The sequence below is a fragment of the Pseudorasbora parva genome, chromosome 25 (genome assembly GCF_024679245.1).
Source record: "Pseudorasbora parva isolate DD20220531a chromosome 25, ASM2467924v1, whole genome shotgun sequence".
NCBI lineage: Eukaryota > Metazoa > Chordata > Actinopteri > Cypriniformes > Gobionidae > Pseudorasbora > Pseudorasbora parva.
In genome coordinates this window covers 26313604-26335617 of record NC_090196.1, presented here as the reverse complement: position 1 = coordinate 26335617, position 22014 = coordinate 26313604, and the positions used below count along the sequence as shown (strand labels likewise).

Below are 22014 nucleotides of genomic sequence, written 5' to 3'. Positions count from 1 at the left end.
AACCTGCCAACAGAAGTCAAGTGACATTTATAATGCAATTCTAATATAAGAGTATTATCACTCAGTCGTTACATGAACCACATGAGACAAAGAATATCACAATACTGTCTTTATCCACGCTGTGCATTTATTTATTGCACTGAACACTATGAATTTTCATTGGGTTCACGCGTTAGAGGAGCTCACGTGCAACGTAAATCAGTCAGAGCAACGGAAATCGTTCAATTACGCTGAAAGCACAGGGCGTGCAATACGATGATAAATCTTGGAGTCCGTTAAGGAAATTTAAAATGTAAAATATTGCTAAGTGCTCGAATGACTTTCTTTCTTTCTTTTGTGGAAGACAAAAAGAGCCGTTCGGCATAATGACACTGGCCAGTCACCATTCTGGAAAACAGGTGCATTGAAAGTGAACGGTGACCGTCATCTCCTTTTGTGTTACTGAGGAAATAAAGTCCTTTAGGTTTGGAACAACATTATTAGGGTGAGTAGGATGACATAATTATTATTTATGAGTCAAGGATCTCTTTTTGACATTTCAAAATAACATAAAAAAATACTACACTGTTTCTTCAGAACATTTAACAAAATGTGTTAAGTTAAGCCAAAACTAAACGGTCGATTTGTCTTGGCACTCGCAAAAACATGTAACTTACAAATAAATAAAAAACGTCAAATAAACAAAAATTATATGAAATGTCTGTCAGAAGTTGGACTGAAAATCTTACTATGACAGGAATAAATTCAGTAACGTTATATAAAAACTTTCTTACCTTTAACTTCGCCTCAGTTTTGCGTACTTATTAGATTAAATAAAGGCAACACACGCACTGTCAGTTACCTCAGAAATGAGACCGTTGACCCCTCCTCGAGCTCAAGCCGAGCTGTCATTGCGCTTTACACAGCCTCGGAATCCGGTAACGGGCTCCCATTTCAGACTACAGCTCCGGAATGAACTCCATTGACGAGAGAAATGTAAAGTATATCCACGGAGAAACCGTAACGGAATATATTCTCGCCGTTCCGCGACACCCCTCGAACTCAACTCGGCATCACGCGGCGAGCGCGCGCAGATCGATGAAACTTTCAACAGTGCGCGCCTCTTCCTGTAGTGTAGTCCTTTATTTTAATTATTTATTAATCTTTTGTCTGCCAGTCTCCGTGCTATAGTTATTATCTAAATATTTGCAAATAAAATGAAAACCTCTGTGTCGGTGTCATGTGTCATCGGTCGCGTCTGCTTTATTGTTCTATTGACATAACGGGATACATCCGTACACAAATCCCCGTAATCACGAATGGCCTACAATTCCCAGGAAGTACGTCATGGTATGAGCATATTTGGGTCTGCGATTCACGGGCTCCATCTGCAGGATTCAGACACTACTGTTCGTAATTGTAACCTCATCGCATACCTCTCTCAAATGCAGTGGCGGTAGTAAATACATATTTATTTAATATTACTTCAGCGCCGCGTAATGCAATTCTTAAAGAAACAGTTCAACCAAAAATGATGATTTTGACAGTGATTTTTTTTGTGCCATTATTTGCCATCCTCATGTTCCAAGACTTCTTTTCTTTCGAAATATGTTGGGAACGTTAGGAACTGTTCATTTTCATGGCGTGTTTTTCCACACAATGAAAGTGAATAGTGAATAATCATAACTGTGTGAGTAGCCTAAATTATAATTTCATTTTTTAGATTACAGCCGGGTCCTTCTCAGTGTGGAGCAAAGGTTAAATATAATCAGTATCATTTTTGCGCTGACAGACATAAATTAGATGAACAGTTTTGCCAACTGTTCGGTTTACTCCGAAAGCTATAGCCTAGCATGCAGGTCACGAATGAAAACACAAATTTCCTCCTCCTGCTGAACTGATTTTGTTAGTCCCTGCACTGCAGCTCTTTTTGTTTTTATTTTTTAATTATCACAAACAAACAAAAAAATGCTGTGCTGTTTCATGTTTTGGTGTGACCCAACCGTTGGTAAGCAATTTTTACATAAAAATGGATGGATGGATGGATGGATGGATGGATGGATGGATGGAAGATAAAATAGCCTAGAAAATGATTATAAAATAATCTCATCAAAGTATAGGCTATTGGATCATTAAACAAAATCAAAAAACAAAACAAAAAAGTGTTTGGAATTTAGTATATATTTTTTTCTTACATTGTTTAGACTAGAGCATAAGAAACAAATGGGAAACTATGTGGGTAAAAGGGCCATAAATGGGTTTTCCGATTCAATGCAATGTACACCGATCAGACACAACATTGTCAGGTAAAATGAATAAAACTAATGATCACTTCATCACGGCACCTGTTAGTGGGTGGGAAATATTAGGCAGCAAGTGAACATTTTGTCCTCAAAGTTGATGTGTTAGAAGCAGGAAAAATGGGCAAGCATAAGGAGTTGAGCGATTTTGACAAGGGCCAAATTGTGATGGCTGGACGACTGGGTCAGAGCATCTCCAAAACTGCAGCTCTTGTGGGGTGTTCCCGGTCTGCAGTGGTCAGGATCTATAAAAAGTGGTCCATGAACAAAACAGTGGTGAACCGACGACAGGGTCATGGGCTGCAGAATACACAGTCACATCTCAGTTTGTTGCAAATGGGGCTGCATGTCTGCAGACCACTCAGGGTGCCCATGCTGGCCTCTGCCCAACGCCAAAAGCACCAACATTGGGTATGTGAGCATCCAAAGTGGACCACAGAGCAATGGAAGAAGGTGGCCTGGTCTGATGAATCACATTTTCTTTTACATCACGTGGATGGCCGTGTGTGGCTTACCTGGGAACACATGGCACCAGGATGCACTATGGGAAGAAGGCAAGCCGTCAGAGGCAGTGTCATGCTTTGGGCAATGTTCTGCTGGGAAACCTTGGGTCCTGCCATCCATGTGGATGTTACTTTGACACGTACCACCTACCTAAGCATTGTTACAACCCATGTTCACCCTTTCATGGAAACAGTATTCCCTGGTGGCTGTGTGTCTTTCAGCAGGATAATGCGTTCTGCCACAAAGCACAAATGGTTCAGGAATGGTTTGAGGAGTACAGCTACGTGTTTAAGGTGTTGACTTGGCCTCCAAATTCCTCAGATCTCAATCCAATCGAGCATCTGTGGAATGTGCTAAAAAAAACATGTCCAATCCATGGAGGTCTGACCTTGCAACTTACAGGACTTAAAGGATCTGCTGCTAACATCTTAGTGCCAGATACCACACAGCACATCTTCAGGGGTCTGAATGCCTTATTGGATCAGGGCTGTTTTGGCAGCGAAAGGGTGACCAACACAATATTAGGAAGGTGGTCATAATGTTATTTATATCTAATTTATATCCGATCGCCTATATCTAATTTGCATATTAATGTGTTCTTGCTGCAAAATGTAATGGGAAAAAGTGTAATAATGGGAGTAATAGTAATATCTAATTTTTTTTTAGGAATATTGATATGTAATTTCTTCCCTATATTCATTCCCAAAATGCCTGATAAACATGCTTTAAATCCCGGTGTCCTCTATTGAAATCAATGCCCTGTTTTGTAACAGAAAGTCTAATAATTTTTATTAGAAGCCCCAAAACATTTTTCTGAGATGTTGATTTATAACAAACAATTAGAAAATCAGCCAGATTTAAGTGAATGGTAATTACAAAATATTATTATATTTCCTTAAGAGTGCTAAATTTGATAATTTAGACATTTTTAAAGACCAAGGAGAAGTTGTTGTCCTGGTGAAACTTCAATGGTGAGTGTGCTGAATGTCTGAATGTGCTCTTTACAGGACAGTGACATGTATGGTGTCAGAGAAATTTAACTCAAATAATATAATATCCTCGTAAAGGACAGTGGCACCCCGGAGGCATACAAATGTAAATGAAGAATAAATGCAAATGTACAGACTTATAGCCGGCTAATTCTAACTAATGAAACCCCCAATGCTCTAAAAATGCTGTGTTGTTTCAAACCATTTTTGGGTCAAATATATTCCTTTATTAATTACTAATTACTCCTTTACAATTTTTTTTAATAGAAATGTTGGCCATATCTGACCATTGAAACAACCCAGCATTTTTTTTTAGAGTGAATTAAAATGAATACCAAATATCAAGCCTAGAAAAAGATTATGAAATAATCTCAACAAAATATAATGCATCATTTAACAAAATAAATGAAAAGGGCAGCACACAGCTCATTTACATCACAAGTTCAATCTATTTTAGAAAAAGGAGGGACAGACAAGTGCAATATTTCACACAGGCAATCCAACTGGAGCAATTTAAATTGTTAATTGTTTATACATCATAATAGTATTTGTTTCATTACATGCATTTATGCTAATTATAATAGGGATAATATCTATATTACAGTAGGACTAATGTAAATCTTAATATTTTACAAAAATGTCAATGAGCAAATGTTACAATATTAATCTTTGTAACGCTAATAAAAAGCTGTTCATCAATACATCCAGACACACTACAGAAACGTTTAATTATTCATGATAACATATGTTAATTTGTTTGTTATCTAATGAAATAATATTCACAAACGTCAATCCACCTCACTAAAAGTTCATGCTAATGTAAGCACTAGATGGCGCGCCCGTGCAACAAATGAGTCTCCTTAACTGTCCTCTTTCAGCGCATGCGCAGCGCCGTTCTTTGTTGTCACGGTCCAAATTTATCCCGGAATAAGGACAGCACGCATGTGCCGTGAACCCGGATGTATCAGGACTTGTTTGAATAAAGAACAAAAGCATCGAGCTGAAAATGCATCAAGACTGTTGTTAGAAAGTAAAGGAATCTGGTCCCGGTCCGGGTAAAGTAGGCTACCAGTGCTCGCCTTAGATGACTAACGTTAATTGATTACAGTAACTCACACGCTGGAGTTTTAATATTTTAATGCATTTGCTTTTAGTCATATAAACGCGGTGGCATACCAATGCATGAACAAATTTGCAGCAGTCTATAAATATACCACTGTCGCTTTAATTGTAGTGCTGCAATGCATTTGATTCACGTATACGGTAAAAAGTATGAACGCGGCAGCAACTGGTCCGAACCAGAGGTGCTGGAGCTGCTGCAGATCTGGTCGGACGTGCCAGTCCAAACCGAGCTGGTGACCTGTCTCAGAAACCAGCATGTGTTCAACAGAATCGCCAGCACTCTGCGGCAGAAGGGCATCAATCGGACCGGGGATCAATGCAGGGAGAAGATTAAAAAGTTGAAGCTTGAGTATAAGCAGAAGACTTTGAGATCCGCCAGGTATTACGAGCTGATGGAGAGGGCTCAGAGTAACCGGTCCGCCGCAACCTCGGGTTCTACTTTGCCTTTATGGGGCGGTTCAGTGGCGAACCAGGTGATCGGACTGCAGGGGTCAGAGGCGCCGGGTCACCCGCCAAGAGCAGGTGAAATCCTGGAGATCAAGACGGAGGTGATGAGCTCGGATGATGAAGCGGCGGGCCCGCCCGAGATGCTCTACGAGTTCGGACCTGTTGATGAGGAGGATGAAACCGGGGCTGAACACAGACATGCTGGTCCGAACACAGAGGATCAAGCTGAGATGGACGGAGAGCAGGGAAACACACATGTCATCTGTTCCACATCAGGTAACGTTACCCAAAACAGTCTGTTGATGACTAGATAAACGAATATGGATGCATATTTCAGTAATTACAGTCCAACAGCAACCAAACATCTTCTGCATGATCACACACACACACACACACACACACACACACACACACACACACACACACACACACACACAGCACTAGACAGACACTTGTTGCATGGATAGAAAGATATAGACGAGTGTGTATGTAAATCCAGGGCTCAATAATAAGGATTATTTTGGGAGACAGTATTTCAGATTCCACATTTTCACTGGTCCTATCACCATTTTGTTTATTTATTTATTTGTTTACCTTAATATTGTTTTACATGTGCCAGAACTAGAAATGTTCTAATTTGTTGTTAAATGTAAACTTTTCTTTAATAGATCTAACACTAGGCTAGTTGTAAACCGCATGGTTTAAAACTAACCACACATGCCAGGGGGATGAAAGTGTACTAGGTGCCATATGAACATTATTTAGTGAAAAAAAGAAGATATCACTGAACACATTTTACCATAGCAAAAGTCCATTTGTTACTTAAGTTTATATTTCATCTAAATTTTTGGCCCCACTTTATATTAGGTGGCCTTAATTACTATGTACTTACATCAAAAAATAAGTACAATGTACTTACTGTGTTCAAATTGTATTTCAAAGCACTTTTGCTGATATTGAGGTGGGATACGGGTAGAGTTAGGGAGTTGGTCCACACCTATCCCTAGCTCTACCCGTATCCCGTGTGGTGGTGTTGGTCAGTTTAAGGGTAGGGTAGGGTTAGGTGTAAGGGAAGTGCCAACTGTGTAATACAAATGTAACTACAGAAATTAATTACAGACGTAATTACATGCAGGTATTTTTAAAATGCAAGTACAATGTAAAAACATGTATGTACACAATAAGTGCCTCGTATCAAATTATTAATTAAAATGTTAGTTTTTTTAATGTTTATTTTCAAACAAAACAAATCTGATGTTATTTTAATCTTATATCTGTTATTTAACAATTGAGAGATTGTAATTCTTCAATGCTGATCTAACAGCAGAAGCCACGAGCCGGTGTCATGACAAATCCTATCCGCCTGTGAAATCGTGTCCGCTGGTAGCGGTTTTAAATGCCTGTTTAAAAGTTGTTATACATGGTTCTGGACAAGCAATTGTTTAAAAATAAACTATGAGTTCATTGCCATACTAAGTACACACATACACACGCAACACATTTATTTGAAATATGTAATTGATTGCTATAATCGGAGCAAAAACATGTTCTGAATTATTTCGACTGATAAACTGACTAAGTGCCAATACAAAATCATGACATAGTAATGTACCTATAATGTAAATAATGAAGAATAAAAAAAAAAACAATATACAGAACAGGTGCACAAAATAAATAGATTATATACGAGATATGCTTGTATATATCTTATATACTAATATAAGCACTTATAGCTTCAGTTTAAACAGCAAAAAATAAAAACGCGATTTTGTATGAATTGTAATCAGGCTCTGAACAGATTACCTATAAAAATTTCTTTCAGCCAATAGAATCACTCTGGGGGGTCCTTGCGGACACAATTTCATAGCGGACAGGATTTGTCATGACACCGGGTTTAAATCCCAGTTGTGCAGGTGGGGCATGTTGTCACACTGCGTTTCAATGAGCCCCTATTAGAACTACGCTACTCTATACTTTTAATAATTCTATTAAGAGACCAGGAGAAAAAGCAAGCGAATAATGACTTAAAGTCAATGTTCGGAAGTTATCAATTATTGTTGTTTTGCATTATTTTATTTGAAAAAGTTAATTGTGTTTTATTGATAAAATATTTTAGATTGTTTTAATTATCTCAGATAACAATGCTCTCCTGACATGTTACAGTGTACTCCACCTATGGGGCATGTTGTCACATTTCACTTTTATTCTTTTGGGGTAAATCAAGAAAAAAAAGTATACACTGTATTAATGAAACAAAACCACATAATTGTACTAGATGTATGTGGAATGAATATATATATATATATATATATATATATATATATATATATATATATATATATATATATATATATATATATATATATATATATCACATGACATTGCGGCACCATTCTAATATTCTGATTTGCTGAAACCATAATAAAAAAGCTGCGAATGTTGTGGCATCTTTGATTCTTAACTATGAGTGACGATATGCTGACCGAGCCAACTTCGTGCGCAGACGTGTCTGAAACGGTCGAATGTGCCCTCTATGTATACATATATGGGCCTGACCCATCAGTTTTAGCTGATAATCCATATTTATTTAGAGGGCCTGTGTGGTTTAACAATGCACCGGCTTAGTTTGCACTATTTATGCCATGCGCTTTGTTGTCTGCTGTTGGCACTGTTTGTTATCCAGTGCCTTACTTTCAGCACCGCAGATGTTCTTGACAGCATTGGCATGTTATCACACCAACTGGCGTTTTAATAGAATTTTGAGATGATTGTTTTCATTCATTCTTAATTATTCAGTTAATGAGGCTTTTTAAAAACTTGAATCAGAACTGATTTAATGTTTATTGTTTTAATGATATCACACCACAGATTGCAGTGACCAGAACATGACTGGCTCCTCCGGTGCAGGTGTATCCCCGGCAACTGCTCCCATGGCGATGAGAGACGGAGGTAGCCATGGTGACCAAGAAGGGGTTTCCGGATCGTTCCATCAGAGGAAGCGTCGGCGGGTGGTTCGCGGGGGTGATGGGGGGTTATCAAGCGCTCTGGCTGGGTATCTAAGCTGGCAGCAGACAGCAGAAGAGCGCTTCCTCGCTCTGGAGGAGGCCCGGATGCGACAGGAGGCGCGGGCCGAGGAACGGAGGGAGCAGCAGGAGGAGAGGCGAGCAAAGCAAGAAAGAGAACATGAGTTTCGTCTCCTGTCCATGTTGACCAGAGTCCTGAGCTCGACACGTGGGACGGAAGACCAGAGCGCCAGCGCCAGCACCAGCAGGGAAATGCCCCCGGTGCCCAGCTCCTCACAGACCTTGTTACCCAACAGTGCCAAAGCTGTACCTAACATGCTATGTGGTGATCAGATGCCCCAGTACAGCCCGTACCTGTCTCGCCGTGGCAACAGCATGCGGCTGCACCAGGGAATCCTGCAGGAAGGCTACAACCAGTATCATGTCAACAAGCATGACGAGAGTTCAAACCCTAATGTTAGTCTCCCTGGAAACAGTACCACTTTATTATTATTATTATTTAATGTTACGTAAATTACATTATTATTAGTGTAACAATTTAGGTAAAGTTTAAAATGTCATAGTTATATTATATAGACTTGTTATTTTACGCACACGCACGCACGCACGCACGCACGCACACACACACACACGTGTGTGTGGGTGGTGGTGGGGGTGAAATAAGAAGTCTCGTATGCTCACCAAGGTGGCATTTATTTTATTAAAAATACAAAAAAAATTGTCATTCTGAAATACAATTAAAATGTAAAATAACTTTTCTATTTGTATATATTTTAAAATGTAATTTTATGTGATACAAAGCTGAATTTTTATATTACTCCAGTCTTCAGTGTCACATTCTCGTTTGAATATACTTTATTATTTTTATTTGACTAATATACTTTATTATTTGTATTATGATTATTTGTTTGTCTAGCTTTTGCAGTGCAGTAATTTGCTGTGGTTTTAATACTCTTTATTTCAGGGCATTATAAACTTGGGAACCAGTGAAAACAAGCTGTGCTTTGACCTCCTGCAAAAAAGGGTAAGGAATGTGATATGCTTGTTTTGCATTCATTAATGAACATCATTCTTCATTAAAATTTTTTTCGTGTGGTGGGAAATAAAGTGGGTGAATTTTTTTTTAACTCAGGGACTGTTTACACAACACCGTTTTCACTAAAAACTAAAAATGCCATCTGGCGAGACTCGGGAATGCAATCGGCACGACTCTCGTGATGCATTATGGGTATTCTCTAGCTGTTGAGCGTACGCTCGTTGTATACTCGTTATTGTGGGATTGAATGAGTGCACTCGATAACGGCCACTATGGTTTCGGATACCACTACAAATGGTTGTCCCCTCAAATAATGCCCTGTTTTAAGAGTATAGGGGGCGATTTCGGACACAGCCCATGTAATGTAAGCGCTCCCTTACTTTAGAGGAAGAACTTGAGGGGCTATTTTGGCCAGTGAGCAACCATCAAAAACACCCTAGCAACCAAATAAATACAAGCTAAATGCTTCTGAGCACCTTAGCAACAGCATACCAATCTCCTAGCAACCACCCTTTTAAAGTTTTGCACATTCACGTGCCACTCGCATTGTCTTCAGAAGAATAACGTGTTGTTACAAAAGACAAAAAAATCTTTGCATGCTCAGAAATATAAAGAATTGTCATACTGGCTGGATATCACTTTCAGTGTTTGCTGCACTTTGTGATTCTTGGTTTCTCCGACAGCTGATGCAACCCGACATGCTTCACATTGACCCTGCTTTCTTACAATACCACGACTGGAAAGGCCACAGTTTGTAAGCTTACCTTACCCATAACTGTGGAAACTTCAAATCAAGTGGTCAGGTTTTTATTTCAGAGTATTGATGTTCTTGTGTCTGATTTCTTTTCCTCCGAAGCCTCCGAGAGGAAGTTGCCAAGTTCCTGTCAGACTACTGCCATTCTCCCAAACCTCTAAAACCCGAGAACGTGAGTGTTTTTCTGCACACACCAGCATGATATTAAACCCTCCGTGTTGTTTCTGATAGTCTTCCTCTTTCTTTAGAAAGAGAAATCCAGTCCACATGCTTTATTTTCTTTGTTTTTTTCCAGGTTGTTGTTATGAACGGTTGTGGGTCTCTGTTCTCGGCTCTAGCAGCAACACTCTGTGACCCAGAAGGTATGAATCCATATGATCTCTACAGAATACAAATGCAATTTGTAAGATTCCTTAATCTCACACTAGTTATGTTGGGGTTGGTAAGATTTCTCTCTTCTGATCACCAAGGCTGCATTTATTTGATCAAAAATCCAGTAAATGCAGCAATATTGTGAAATATTATAATTGTATCCCTGTGATGCAATACCTTTAGTGTCACATGACCCTTCAGAAATCATTCTAATATGCTGATTTGCTTCTCAAATTTGTTCTTATTATCAATATTAAATATTTGTTTTTCAGGATTTTTAAAGAATAGAAAGTCCAAACATATCAGCGTTTATTTGAAATAGAAATATTTTATAACATTATAAAAATCTTTACTGTCACTTTTGATCAATTTAATAAATCATATAATTATTTTCTTAAAAGAAATAATAATAATAATCATTCAGACCCCAAACTTTTGAATGGTAATGTATATTGGCTAAGCTAATCAGTCAATATTCATATTCTGTTTTTTTGCTTTAAAAGCATTGAATCTGGATAATAATAAGTATTTACAGATTATTGAATCGATTTGACTAAATATATACATTTTATTATATTTTATTTTCATTATAAAATTGTAGCTTATTAGTGTGTAAGCAAAATTCAACACAATAAGTGAACATGGGTATCTGGAAATATTCCCTGATTTTATGTTACAGATATAAACAACAATGAATCCACACACCAAACAAGTTCAAAGACCAAGAGCCATTGAGAAAATGTTTGACTGAAGATTGTCATGTTAACTTTGCAAGGGAATCTTCAGTCAAACATTTTCTCAATGGCTCTTAGACTTTGAACTTGGTGTGCAGATTCCTTCTTTTGTTTTTTGTATTATGTGAACTGAATTTGTTGCGTTATTTGGGAATTTTACACATCAGTTTCTGTTTTAGCCTCACGCTATGAACCCAGAAAACACTACTAATATAATATACGATTGCTTGTTTTACAGATGCCATTCTCATCCCGTCGCCTTTCTATGGTGTTATAATGGAGGACGTAGGCTTGTACAGCGGTGTCGTACTACACCATGTGCCACTTTATAATCAGGTGCTTAGTGAAAGTCCAGGTTTAATATTTGATAATGTAACACTGGCATGGTTTTTCTCTGGTGTTTTATTTTAGTTTCATTTGGATACTCTGTTCATCTTTCTATTTGTATATTTTTGTGTTTGTACAGCTCACAGGAAGTGATGTCAGACCGTTCCAGCTAACTGTCGAGAAACTAGAGAAGTCCCTTAAAGATGCCAAAAAAGAGGTTATTTTATTTGTATTGTTTTTCGAATATTTCCTTTTATGCTGTTTGTGAGTGCAAAAGGTCCTCAAAGTTTTAAAGATTAAGAACACAGCAAATAAAGTTATTGTCTCCTAAAAGAAAGAATCGAGTCTGAAGTGCTGAAACGAGGCATCACTAATTCCAGTCTCACTTCCTGTTACATACCTACGCAACAATGTAACAAATTGGCTTAATTCCAGTCTATAGACTTCATTGGCTGCCCTCGAACATCTACTTTGATCCGCCCTCAAACACTGTAGTTGTGGCTGAAGCCTGAAAGAGTTTCGTTTGTGTTGTTAAAATGACAAGACAACGCTGCTTTCTGTGCTGCAAAAACAAATCTACCTTGCATGCGAAGGACGAGGCATTAGAATTGACACGGGAAAACAGAAACCGTTGTTACTGCTTGTATCACTGTGTGTCAAGGTTTGAGGAAGATCTGGTGCTTACGTTCAGATATGGTAATCGCCGCTTCAGTGTTCATCGCATAATGCAGATTGGTATCTAAAAGTTTTAAAATTTTCTTCCCACTTACATTTCGATATTTTTAATCTAATAAAACAGCAATAATAAAAATAACTTTTATAGCTAGTTTAGCTGATTACCTTAAAAGTCCATAGATATCGCCCTCAGTTCGTTCTGCCATTAACACTTTCTCTGACAAGCAGATGCGATGAGACCAATTTTTTTTTTTTGTACATGTGACATCTGACATAAAGCCTATAGGGATACTTTAATTTAAAGATACATACAATGATACAGACTTAACTTAGACTGTATGAATCTCTTAAAAAAAATTTTTCTTTATATAGGGATTGAACATCAGAGCCCTTATCCTGTTAAACCCCCAGAATCCTCTTGGAGAAGTGTACTCATCGGAAGAGATGAACAGCTTTCTACAATTTGCCAAAATGTGAGTTCAAACAGTTTCTAACAAGCACTGAAACAACCTTTAGGTGTGTTTGACTCAAAGTGGTGCTGCACAGACCAATCTGTGTATGACATCAAAGTACTGTGAGCGCGAGCGATTCAAGAGCATATGGAGCCGTTTGCTCAGTAATCGGTCCTCTGTGATTTGATTTCATTCGATGATCACAGCTCCATTTTAAGTCAAACATACTTTTTTCATTTAGATTCAGACCTTCTATCTGGAGGTTATTAAATGGATAGTGATTCCAAACTGGAAAATTATTATATATTATTGACCCTTATTCCAAACCCATATGACTTTATCTAATGCATCAGCTGTTTTTAAGAATGTTTATGCTGTTCTTTTTCCATATAATGAAAGCATATAGTGGCCAGTGCCAGAGAAGTACCATAAAAGAAGTACCCCCATTGGATTGTTACAAACCATTGGGGATGTTCCTTTGAAGCTTGAATGCTCAAGCACGAATGAGATTCGATTGCTCTGACAGAATGTTTTTAGTGTATAACAACTTCAATTTTGGCTTTTTCCTAACGCAAAGCTATCATATGACTTCAGAAGTCGTATTGACCGGTGTCATTTTTCTACTATTTCCATACTATTATAGTTTTCATATTATGAATTGGCTTTTAGCGTTATTGTTTTCACCTAAAAGGGATAGTCCATCCCAAAATAAATTGTCAATATTTAATCACCTTGTTTCATTACTGGATGAATCAGTGTTGTTGAACGAATCTCTTGAATGAATGATTCAATGACTAAAGGCGGCGTACACGGTGCAATTTTTGCTGTCATATGAACTCGCAGACGATTTTTTTTCTCTCGGGAGAAATCGCGTGGACATCGTGGAAGCTCGTATGGTCGTGGCTCGCAGCGTGAGAGGAAATGTGAAACGAGCCGAGCACGTTAGGAGCACCTCCCGACCTTATGATAATTTTTAGGCATGTTTAAAAAAAATTGGGGAGTTAGACGGCCCAATTTTCACCAGTGTACGGCTGTCCCCTATTGCCAAATTGTCGATCTTTGAGTAATATTATGCTATAGCAGTGGCTGAAACCATACAGCGTACACTCTCTCTCTCAGAGAATAAGGGGAATAAGCCCAAGGTCAGGTGGAGGTAAAGTCCAGTATGAAGAGCCCCCCACTAAACCCCTGATCTCTCTCTCTCTCTCTCTCTCTCTCTCTCTCTCTCTCTCTCTCTCTCTCTCTCTCTCTCTCTCTCTCTCTCCTCTCTCTCTCTCCTCTCTCTCTCTCTCTCTCTCTCTCTCTCTCTCTCTCTCTCTCTCTCTCTCTCTCTCTCTCTCACTCTCACTCACTCACTCACTCACGCGCGTTGAAAGGAATGGCTACTGTTCTCTGCTTTCAACAAATCATTTTCACACATATATTTTCTTTGTTTTGCATATGAAGCTATCACCAACATTGAAAGCTCCGGTTTATGTATTTAACACGTAAGCTCGTGTGATCGCCGCCGGCTCGCCGTGCAGTGCAGTCGTGTCGTGCACCAGCTGAATTGATCGTTTGATCAGACTCGTAGCGTCTGCAATATCTCACAAACTCCCGAGTGTCCAAATTCGTACCGTGTACGCCCGCCTTAATAGATTGTTTAACTGGCACTTGGCGCCACCTACTGGTGTAACAATCTAATTGATTCCATCTTTATTTGAAAAGTTTCTTTCAAAAGGTTCAAATGGTTTAATCGCTATTTATTTATATCTGAACAGTAAACTTTTATCCCAGTACTTCTGTGATTAATTTAAATATTTGTAACCAAAATAATTATACTGTGGTTGAAAAGACTGTGAATCTGTTTCACTGACTATACACTATACATGATAACCGTTTTATCTGGGTGTTGTGCTGTGAATTTATCGTGCAGCTCTAGTCACTTATATTTTTGTAGTATGTACAACGGCATTCTTTGAAGGTTGTAAACAACGTGAGGATGAGTAAATGATTAAAACTGTTCAATTTAGTTTTCATTTTGTGGTTGGCTTAACTCTTGGGTCTCTGATCACACTTTCTGTTTTACAAATGTTTTCATATGCTTCATTAAGTTTCACATTATTGACGAGAAATTACATTTGTGTTCACTCGTGTAATTTAAATTAATTTCTGCCTTCAACGGCACTCGTTTACTCATTGTTTTTTCTCTCACGTGCTCCAGGCACCGGCTTCATGTGATCATAGATGAAATTTACATGCTCTCTGTGTTCAGCGAGACGGACACTTTTCGCAGTGTTCTCAGCTTAGACGGGTGAGAGACATGCACACAGACTATCTCTCTATTATATCTGTGTTTTGTTTATTCTAATGTACTTAGTCTTGCATATATTTAACTGATATACCCTTTGCTTAAATAGAAGTATACTTCATTAGGTGTCAAGGGAAATTTAATCTTTTAATGAAATTAAAATGTGTCTGAATTAAGTGTTATTGTAATGTCAGAAAGGCCTGTTTTTATTCGTTACGTTTGTACTAATCACCAAACAATCTACACACGTTTCCACAGGTTGCCAGATCCCCAGAGAACCCATGTTATGTGGGGCGTCAGTAAGGTAAGCCACTATTTGAACCATCAGAAAAGCATTTCCTCAGATTCTTGGCATTGCTGCATTGCCTTCAGACTTTCTGTTGTGTACACATACAGGACTTTGCAATGGCAGGGATGCGAGTTGGCGTGGTCTACTCCGAGAACAGAGATTTGGTACAGGCCCTGGATCAGCTGGGTGCCTTCCACGGAGTCCCGGGACTCACACAATACCAGATGGCCCAGCTTTTCAGAGATCGAGGTACGCACATTTTCTCCCCGGCTCTGTCAACATTTTGTCTGTTTTTCTTTCTATGGCCGATTCACAGTTCCCATATTTTCTGTCCTGTCTAGAATGCAAGATTAGTATTAGTGTGTCAAAAATCATATTATGTCAAAAGAATTCCCCCCATGCTTTTATGGACTTAACTCTGCGCTAAATTAACCCAAATTTTTGAATCATCACGTTTTCCACAAATATTAAGCAGCACAATTGTTTTCAACATTGATAATGATACTTTTTCCCGAGCAGAAATTCAGCATATTAAAATGAAAATAAAAATCGAAATGCACTACAAAGTTTCATTAAAATGGTTTATATGACTACATTGTAAGTCTTCCCAACCATGAATAAACTAAAATATGAGAAATAAAAGTCATTATTCACCGATGATCTTTTACAGTGGGCAATTGACCATTGCGACTGGATCATGAATCATTGAGTTGAACTCAAGAACTGTATGATCCTATTTCATGAACGAATCATTTAGACTGATTTATTGACAAGATCTGACTCAAAAGAATGAATCGTTCACAACAGCACATGACTAAGGGAGTTTTCTTGCTGTTTCCAGACTGGCTGAATAGTGAGTTCCTCCCGGAGAACAGACGCAGGCTGAGAGAGGCTCACAGCTTCCTGAAAGAAGAGCTAAAGAAACTGGACATACCTTTCCTGCACAGGGGCGCGGGATTCTTCATATGGGCGGACTTGAGCAAGGTGAGCGGTCACAGGAGGTATTTACACTACACTAGCTCTCAGAGCACCTTTAGATCCCAACTCTTTAAATGAGTCAAGTTTCACAACATTGTTGTGTGTGATGCTTGCAGTATCTGAAGGAGAAGACGTTTGCTGCGGAGCTGTCTGTGTGGAGGTGTTTCCTCAAGCACCGGGTTCTTCTGAGCTGCGGTCAGGCCTTCAGCTGTCCCTCTCCAGGCTGGTTCAGAATCATTTTCACTGATCAACAGCACAAACTACAGCTAGGTTTGTTGATCGATCTTATTTTCATTTTAGTTCCAGTCTTCTGGTAGTGTCTTTATATGTAGGTTAGCCACTTTAGCTCTGCAGCATATTTTGAATGATTGAATAGTAATGCAATATTGGCCACACGTGTCTGTGGCTAAGCTGTTCCCCCCCATCCCTCCATTTTTTTTATGTGTCCTTATTATGATAGTAATAAATTAAGATTATTAGTAATATTAGCAAACTTCATAATTTGTGTGACCTTATTTATAAATTATTTTTGAGAAAATTATATCATTTATTTGTCAAATACTTGCATTCCTAAATTATATTACCGTAATATTAATACTATTGATACTTACCTACAAACTGCATAATTAACCTTTTTTATAAAATATTATAGAGAAAATTATTAAATTAATTATTAGGGATGTTTATTAAACCATTTATTAGTTACGGTAAAAAGTTAAAATTATTAACACATTTAACACACTTGCCCCGCACCAGACCAACGTAGGTCATCTAACATTTCACACAGTTGATTGATGAGGAATATGATGCAGGGCAATAACTCGCTGCGATGAAGCCTATAGAATGATGTTAGAATGCCCCTAAAATTCAAGATATGGTGCAATAATGCCAGTTTTTCCACTGTTTGTTGTGGTCCACGTCAGACCACTACCATCAGGCATTCTTGAATTCGGTACCTCTGAGCTCGCATGACAGTTTCACACACATTACCAGTTTATCATGTGAACTGCGCCCCGTGTCGAACTAAACCGTCAGTGTGAAAATGTGAGGCTGTTTACCTCATGATATACAAGCAATATCACAGTAGGGACGGGTATCGTTAAGGTTTTACCGGTATTACTACTCTTACAGATACTGCTTATCGATCCGGTACTTTAACGGTATCCTTAACGGTTCTTTTTGTTAGACTTTATTATAAAAAAAAAAAACACTGCATAGTTTTCACTGTACAAATGAATAGATTAATGCTTTTTAATCTATTACTAGCTGCGAGTATCTTTCTATATAAAACTTTTGTTTGATTCACATTAATGACACAATCCTCAGGGTTTATTAGACGCTGCCCCTTTAAGACCGAATCCAGATCTTATAATATACATATTTTCTCACAACTATTAACGCCCATTTAAGACATAAACTGTGTTTAAGTGAATACTCTCCAAGTGGTCATTTTGACATTTTGACCTCTGTTCATCTACAAACAAAATAAACTTGCGCTCTCAAAAACTCGGTACAATAACACTTTCTCAGCAATCTTTCCCCAGCAGTGACTGCTGCTGCTGCTGCTGGTGCCTCACTAAACCACGCCCCCTCCGCATAATGTAATTTCAAATGCAAAGATGTCAGCCAATCACAACAGTGGGTGTTTTCATTGAAGTCTCACAGCAGACACGCCCCTTGAAATAGAGCATTCAAGCCAAAGGCTAATATCAGTATAGAAAAAATCCCTTTTATTTCTAAATTATGACATTTTTTGATGTAAAAACCATACTAACAATAAAAGTGCACCTCAGGAAACATTATAAAACAATAAAAAAAAATCCATGCCATGCAACCTTTTAAATATTTCCATATTAATAAGCACAAAAATTATAGGTGTAGCTCACCCAAAAATATTTATTTCTGGAGTTACTTTTTGTAATGTCTATTTGATATTTTAAAAATATATATATTTTTATTATACAATTATGACTTAATTTTCTTTTGGGTGTAGTTTCTTGATGGTCAAAATTTGATGTGCGATTTAATTAGATAAAAAAAAATGTTAATCAATTGACAGCCCTAATAACTATTATTCATTTTGTTAAATACTTGCAATTTTTAAGCATAACTGACCTTATTTATAAATTGTATATAACATAAAATATTATTAGAACTAAAAAATTGTATTATTACTAATTTGTATTTTATATGTGAGGTATAATCCACGGCTAGCCGTGCGTTAAAGAATTTGAATGCATGACGTAGAGGTGAAGAACCCCCCGACGCGAAGCGCAGGATTTATTAAAATTATTTATGAATGACAGGCAACACTGACAGTGACAAGGCAATCTTTATTTGAACTAATCATATCATTTATTTAAATTAATTATGTGAAATAAACCCAGTGTCTTTAACCACAGTTTAGGCTACTAAAAAGACACATTACATTTATTGAAATGCATTCAATTACATAATAATAAAAAAAAAAGTTGGAAAAAAGTTGGAAATGTCATTTTTGGTGATTGTTGAAATTAGACATGGAAAGGAGTCAAATTATTTCCGGTTTAGGCTTGGAGGTGAATGTTTCAGGTTGTTGAGGTTCTAGATGTCAGTATGTCGCAATCTCAGTATATCACGCAAAAATAAAGTTTTACAGTAACAAACGCGACTGTTAATGCATTATTCGTAGTGACCCATGATAGATTTATTTTGGGTTTTTTCTAGAATGGGGGACATAAGCTATTACAAAATATTCAATGGCACATGCCAATAAAATACTAACAAATAACGTGTTTAAAAAAATATTACTGACTTAAATGAGTTTTATTGACATCTAAAATACAACAAAAATAGGCTATTTATTTAGGATTTTGTCACAATTATGTCAGGTGCTCAAGTAATCTGTCAGTCACTACTGGAGGTGTCACAATACACAGCGACATCATGTTCCGCAAATCGGTGTCATTCAGGTGTGTGTCAGTGTCAGTGTGTGTCGCGATAATGTCAGTGATGCATGCCACTATCCACTGGCATGCCAATGAAGACCGCATGTGCAGTGCCACAGATGTGCCAATACACACATAGTCATAGATATGTATACATTTCTAACATTTCATACAAAATGGGGTAAATGTGTGTCAGATGGTTTGAGGTAAACTGGGCCAGGGACCTCAACTAATAATAGGTGTTGCCTGCAACGCAGTACTATGACAACTCCTTTAACTATATTGCATATTGTTGAAAATTGCTTTTGACTTTATTGAAATATTCTGAATAAAAATTCAAATCAAAATGCAAGTGATGTGCACATCTTACCCCCAAACCATCTAACATAGGCATTAATTCTGTTTTCAGGTGTGCAGAGGATTAAAAAGGCATTAGAGGAGCTTCAGGACTCTTTGATGCCTGAGACGCAGCGGACGACAGACAAACGGGATGACCGCAGCGGGACAGCGAGGACGGAAGACGCGAAGACAATAGATGAGTGCAAAGATCAGACATTCAAGACCTCAGGCGTTCAAACCAAACTTGAGACTGCGCACATTAAGCCAGAGCCCGTCTCATTGGCTGATGAGAACTTTGTGATTCTTAACGGCCAATCCGACACCCGCTCTGAGAGTCTGGACTCTCTGATTGGTACTCTGCGACAGCAGATCCGCTCGACCGATTGGCTGGAGAAGCACACGCCTGCGCTAGCTGCTGGAAAGGACCCAACACAATTGGATGTTTTCACAGACCTGCTACAGAAAGCCAGGAAATAGAGTAACAGTTGGTAGAAACGAGTTACAAATACTTTATAAATGATATGTTCACAGTTGAAAGGCAAAGTGTCTAATTGCAGAAACAGCACCACTGCAAACCCTGTAATTGGAGATTGAACCAGAATTGTGGAGAGTCACCACAGCATTATAGGGAAGTGTTGTTATTGTTGGATGTGTTCAATACTTTAATTATTACTTTGGCCGTCACAGTAATTGGAGACTGGCCCTTTAATTGCGCTTGTATTAAATTCTTAGTATCCAATCTGTTGTCCTAAAATTGATTTTAAAGGGGTCTTAAAAGGAACCAATTTTATATTTTAAAATGAAAATATATTGTAATTTCCAAACCTAAAACTTGCTTCTCTGCTATTTGTTGCACAAACATTTGTATGATTTTCCTCTTAAAATATCAAAAAATCTTTAAAACATGATGAATTTACTTAAAGGGATAGTTCACCCAGAAATTATAATGTCATAACTTGCTCACCCTGAAGTTGTTCCAAACCTGGAACAAGTTTCTTTCTTCTGTTGAACACAAAAGAAGATATTTTAAATAAAGTAGGAAACGGACAGCTGATGGACTCCATTGGCTTCTATAGTATTTTTTTTTTTCTACTATGGCAGTCAATGGCTACCGTCAGCTGTTTGATTTACAGCATTCTTTAAATTATCTTCTTTTCTGTTCAGCAGAAGAAAGCAATTCATAAAGGTTTAAAACAACTTGAGGGTGAGTAAATTATGACAATTACATTTTTTTGGGGTGAACTGTCCATTTAAGCAACACTGCATATCTTTAACATTAGTATTTTATTTGATAGTGCAGCAAGACAAGTTACAATTTTGTGTTCTAAATACAGTCTATGTAAAGTCTTAATATTTTACGCAATTGCTTTTCAAGTGAATTTATAACTTTAAGATCCCAAAATTAAAAACGAGAGACTAATATTTATTTTTACAAGACCCCTGATCAAATCTGAGCGGCAAATGTCTATTGCAGAAAATCAGTTGCAGCTTTGTGAAGAGACTTTTATTGAAGAATAACTTTTATTGACTAAATGCAGCAAACTGACCTAATTCAGTGTCAGGGAGACTGCAAAATGTAAAAAACAAAAAAAAACAAAACACCACACACAAAAACAAACATACAAAAAGAGATGAAATGTTACTAACATAAAGTGAACCTCAGGTGACATAATGTATACTATGACCCCATTTAAATTGATTTAAATATTATTTAGATTTCGTTGGGGGGGAAAGCTTTTGAATTGACTAGGCTCTCAGTTTTGGGATAAAAGTTGATGTTTTAAATATTTCTTTGCTTTCCAACACTTATCTTTACAAGATGGATTTGTTACATAAATGCCTTGTTTTTGACACCGTCAAGGGTGTTTTTCAGTTCCTAAGGAAAACATCTTTGGAAGTTGCTCTTGATCTTCGTTGGTGTTAAATGTTATAAGGGCTCCTGACTGAACGAATGATTTAATCAACAATTAAAATGTTTTATGTTAAATTATATTTTCATTGTGTTATGTTGCTCCTTCACAATGACCTGGGACCAGAGGCAACTGTCTGGCTTGTATTCATGAGACTGTCAAAATTGATCTCAGCTCTGTGGCAGAAAGCAAGCAACAGGAAGTAACCCTTTTCAGGGGTTTCCTGTGAGCCCACCTTGCTGGAGAGAGGAGAGCTTTTCTTTCCTGTGCCGTTTGGTCGTCGCCATGACGACACGGCCACCCTTGTAATATGTCGCCACGGTCACTGTGGTTCAGCCTCTGGTATCGCTCACCACTGTGGTGGAATAAAAGGAAAAAAAGATATGAAGAAATGTATATGGTACCGATGCATTTTGTACATTCATTTTAAGGTTGGAGGCCTGAAACCACACTTTTTTTCAAAGTACTTTTTTATTTATTTCAAAAGTACTTTAAAATTAAAAAAAAAAGGTAAGAGTACTTTTGTTTCAAAGAAACTCCTTTCAAATCCGTGTGAATGGGGTTAAA

General features: G+C 37.7%; 2 protein-coding genes across 4 annotated transcripts in view; one reads left to right on the top strand and one right to left on the bottom strand.

Moving 5' to 3' along the window:
- The window catches only part of furinb (furin (paired basic amino acid cleaving enzyme) b), a 131645-nt gene extending 130342 nt beyond the window's left edge, over nucleotides 1-1303 (bottom strand). The window contains exon 1 of one of the 2 annotated variants that reach the window (XM_067436906.1): nucleotides 842-1303. The gene's annotated coding sequence lies outside the window, so the exon portion shown is untranslated. Of the gene's footprint in view, nucleotides 1-773; nucleotides 794-841 lie in introns of those variants that run through there. The other variant, XM_067436908.1, reaches the window with a different exon arrangement.
- accs (1-aminocyclopropane-1-carboxylate synthase homolog (Arabidopsis)(non-functional)) lies at nucleotides 253-21529 on the top strand. Of its 2 annotated transcripts, XM_067436905.1 has the most exons (16): nucleotides 253-484; nucleotides 5163-5617; nucleotides 8210-8820; nucleotides 9329-9388; nucleotides 10084-10154; nucleotides 10257-10326; nucleotides 10450-10516; nucleotides 11499-11596; nucleotides 11727-11804; nucleotides 12635-12735; nucleotides 14918-15007; nucleotides 15263-15308; nucleotides 15401-15542; nucleotides 16135-16277; nucleotides 16388-16541; nucleotides 19608-21529. In XM_067436905.1, the coding sequence occupies exons 2-16, from the start codon at nucleotides 5287-5289 to the stop codon at nucleotides 20012-20014; spliced, it is 2469 nt and encodes an 822-aa protein (XP_067293006.1). In that variant the 5' UTR covers nucleotides 253-484; nucleotides 5163-5286; the 3' UTR covers nucleotides 20015-21529. The 2 variants fall into 2 exon arrangements, with proteins under 2 accessions (XP_067293006.1, XP_067293005.1); XM_067436904.1 differs by lacking the exon at nucleotides 253-484 and having other exon boundaries at nucleotides 4308-5617.
- The last annotated feature ends 485 nt before the right edge of the window (nucleotides 21530-22014 follow it).

What these genes read in the sequence shown, in the direction of transcription:
- accs (XM_067436904.1), top strand. Translation starts at nt 5,014, where the DNA reads ATGCATTTGATTCACGTATACGGTAAAAAGTATGAACGCGGCAGCAAC. An exon ending in AGTGTTCTCAGCTTAGACGG is followed by an intron (nt 15,008 to 15,262) that starts GTGAGAGACATG and finishes ACGTTTCCACAG; the next exon opens with GTTGCCAGATCCCCAGAGAA. An exon ending in TTATGTGGGGCGTCAGTAAG is followed by an intron (nt 15,309 to 15,400) that starts GTAAGCCACTAT and finishes GTACACATACAG; the next exon opens with GACTTTGCAATGGCAGGGAT.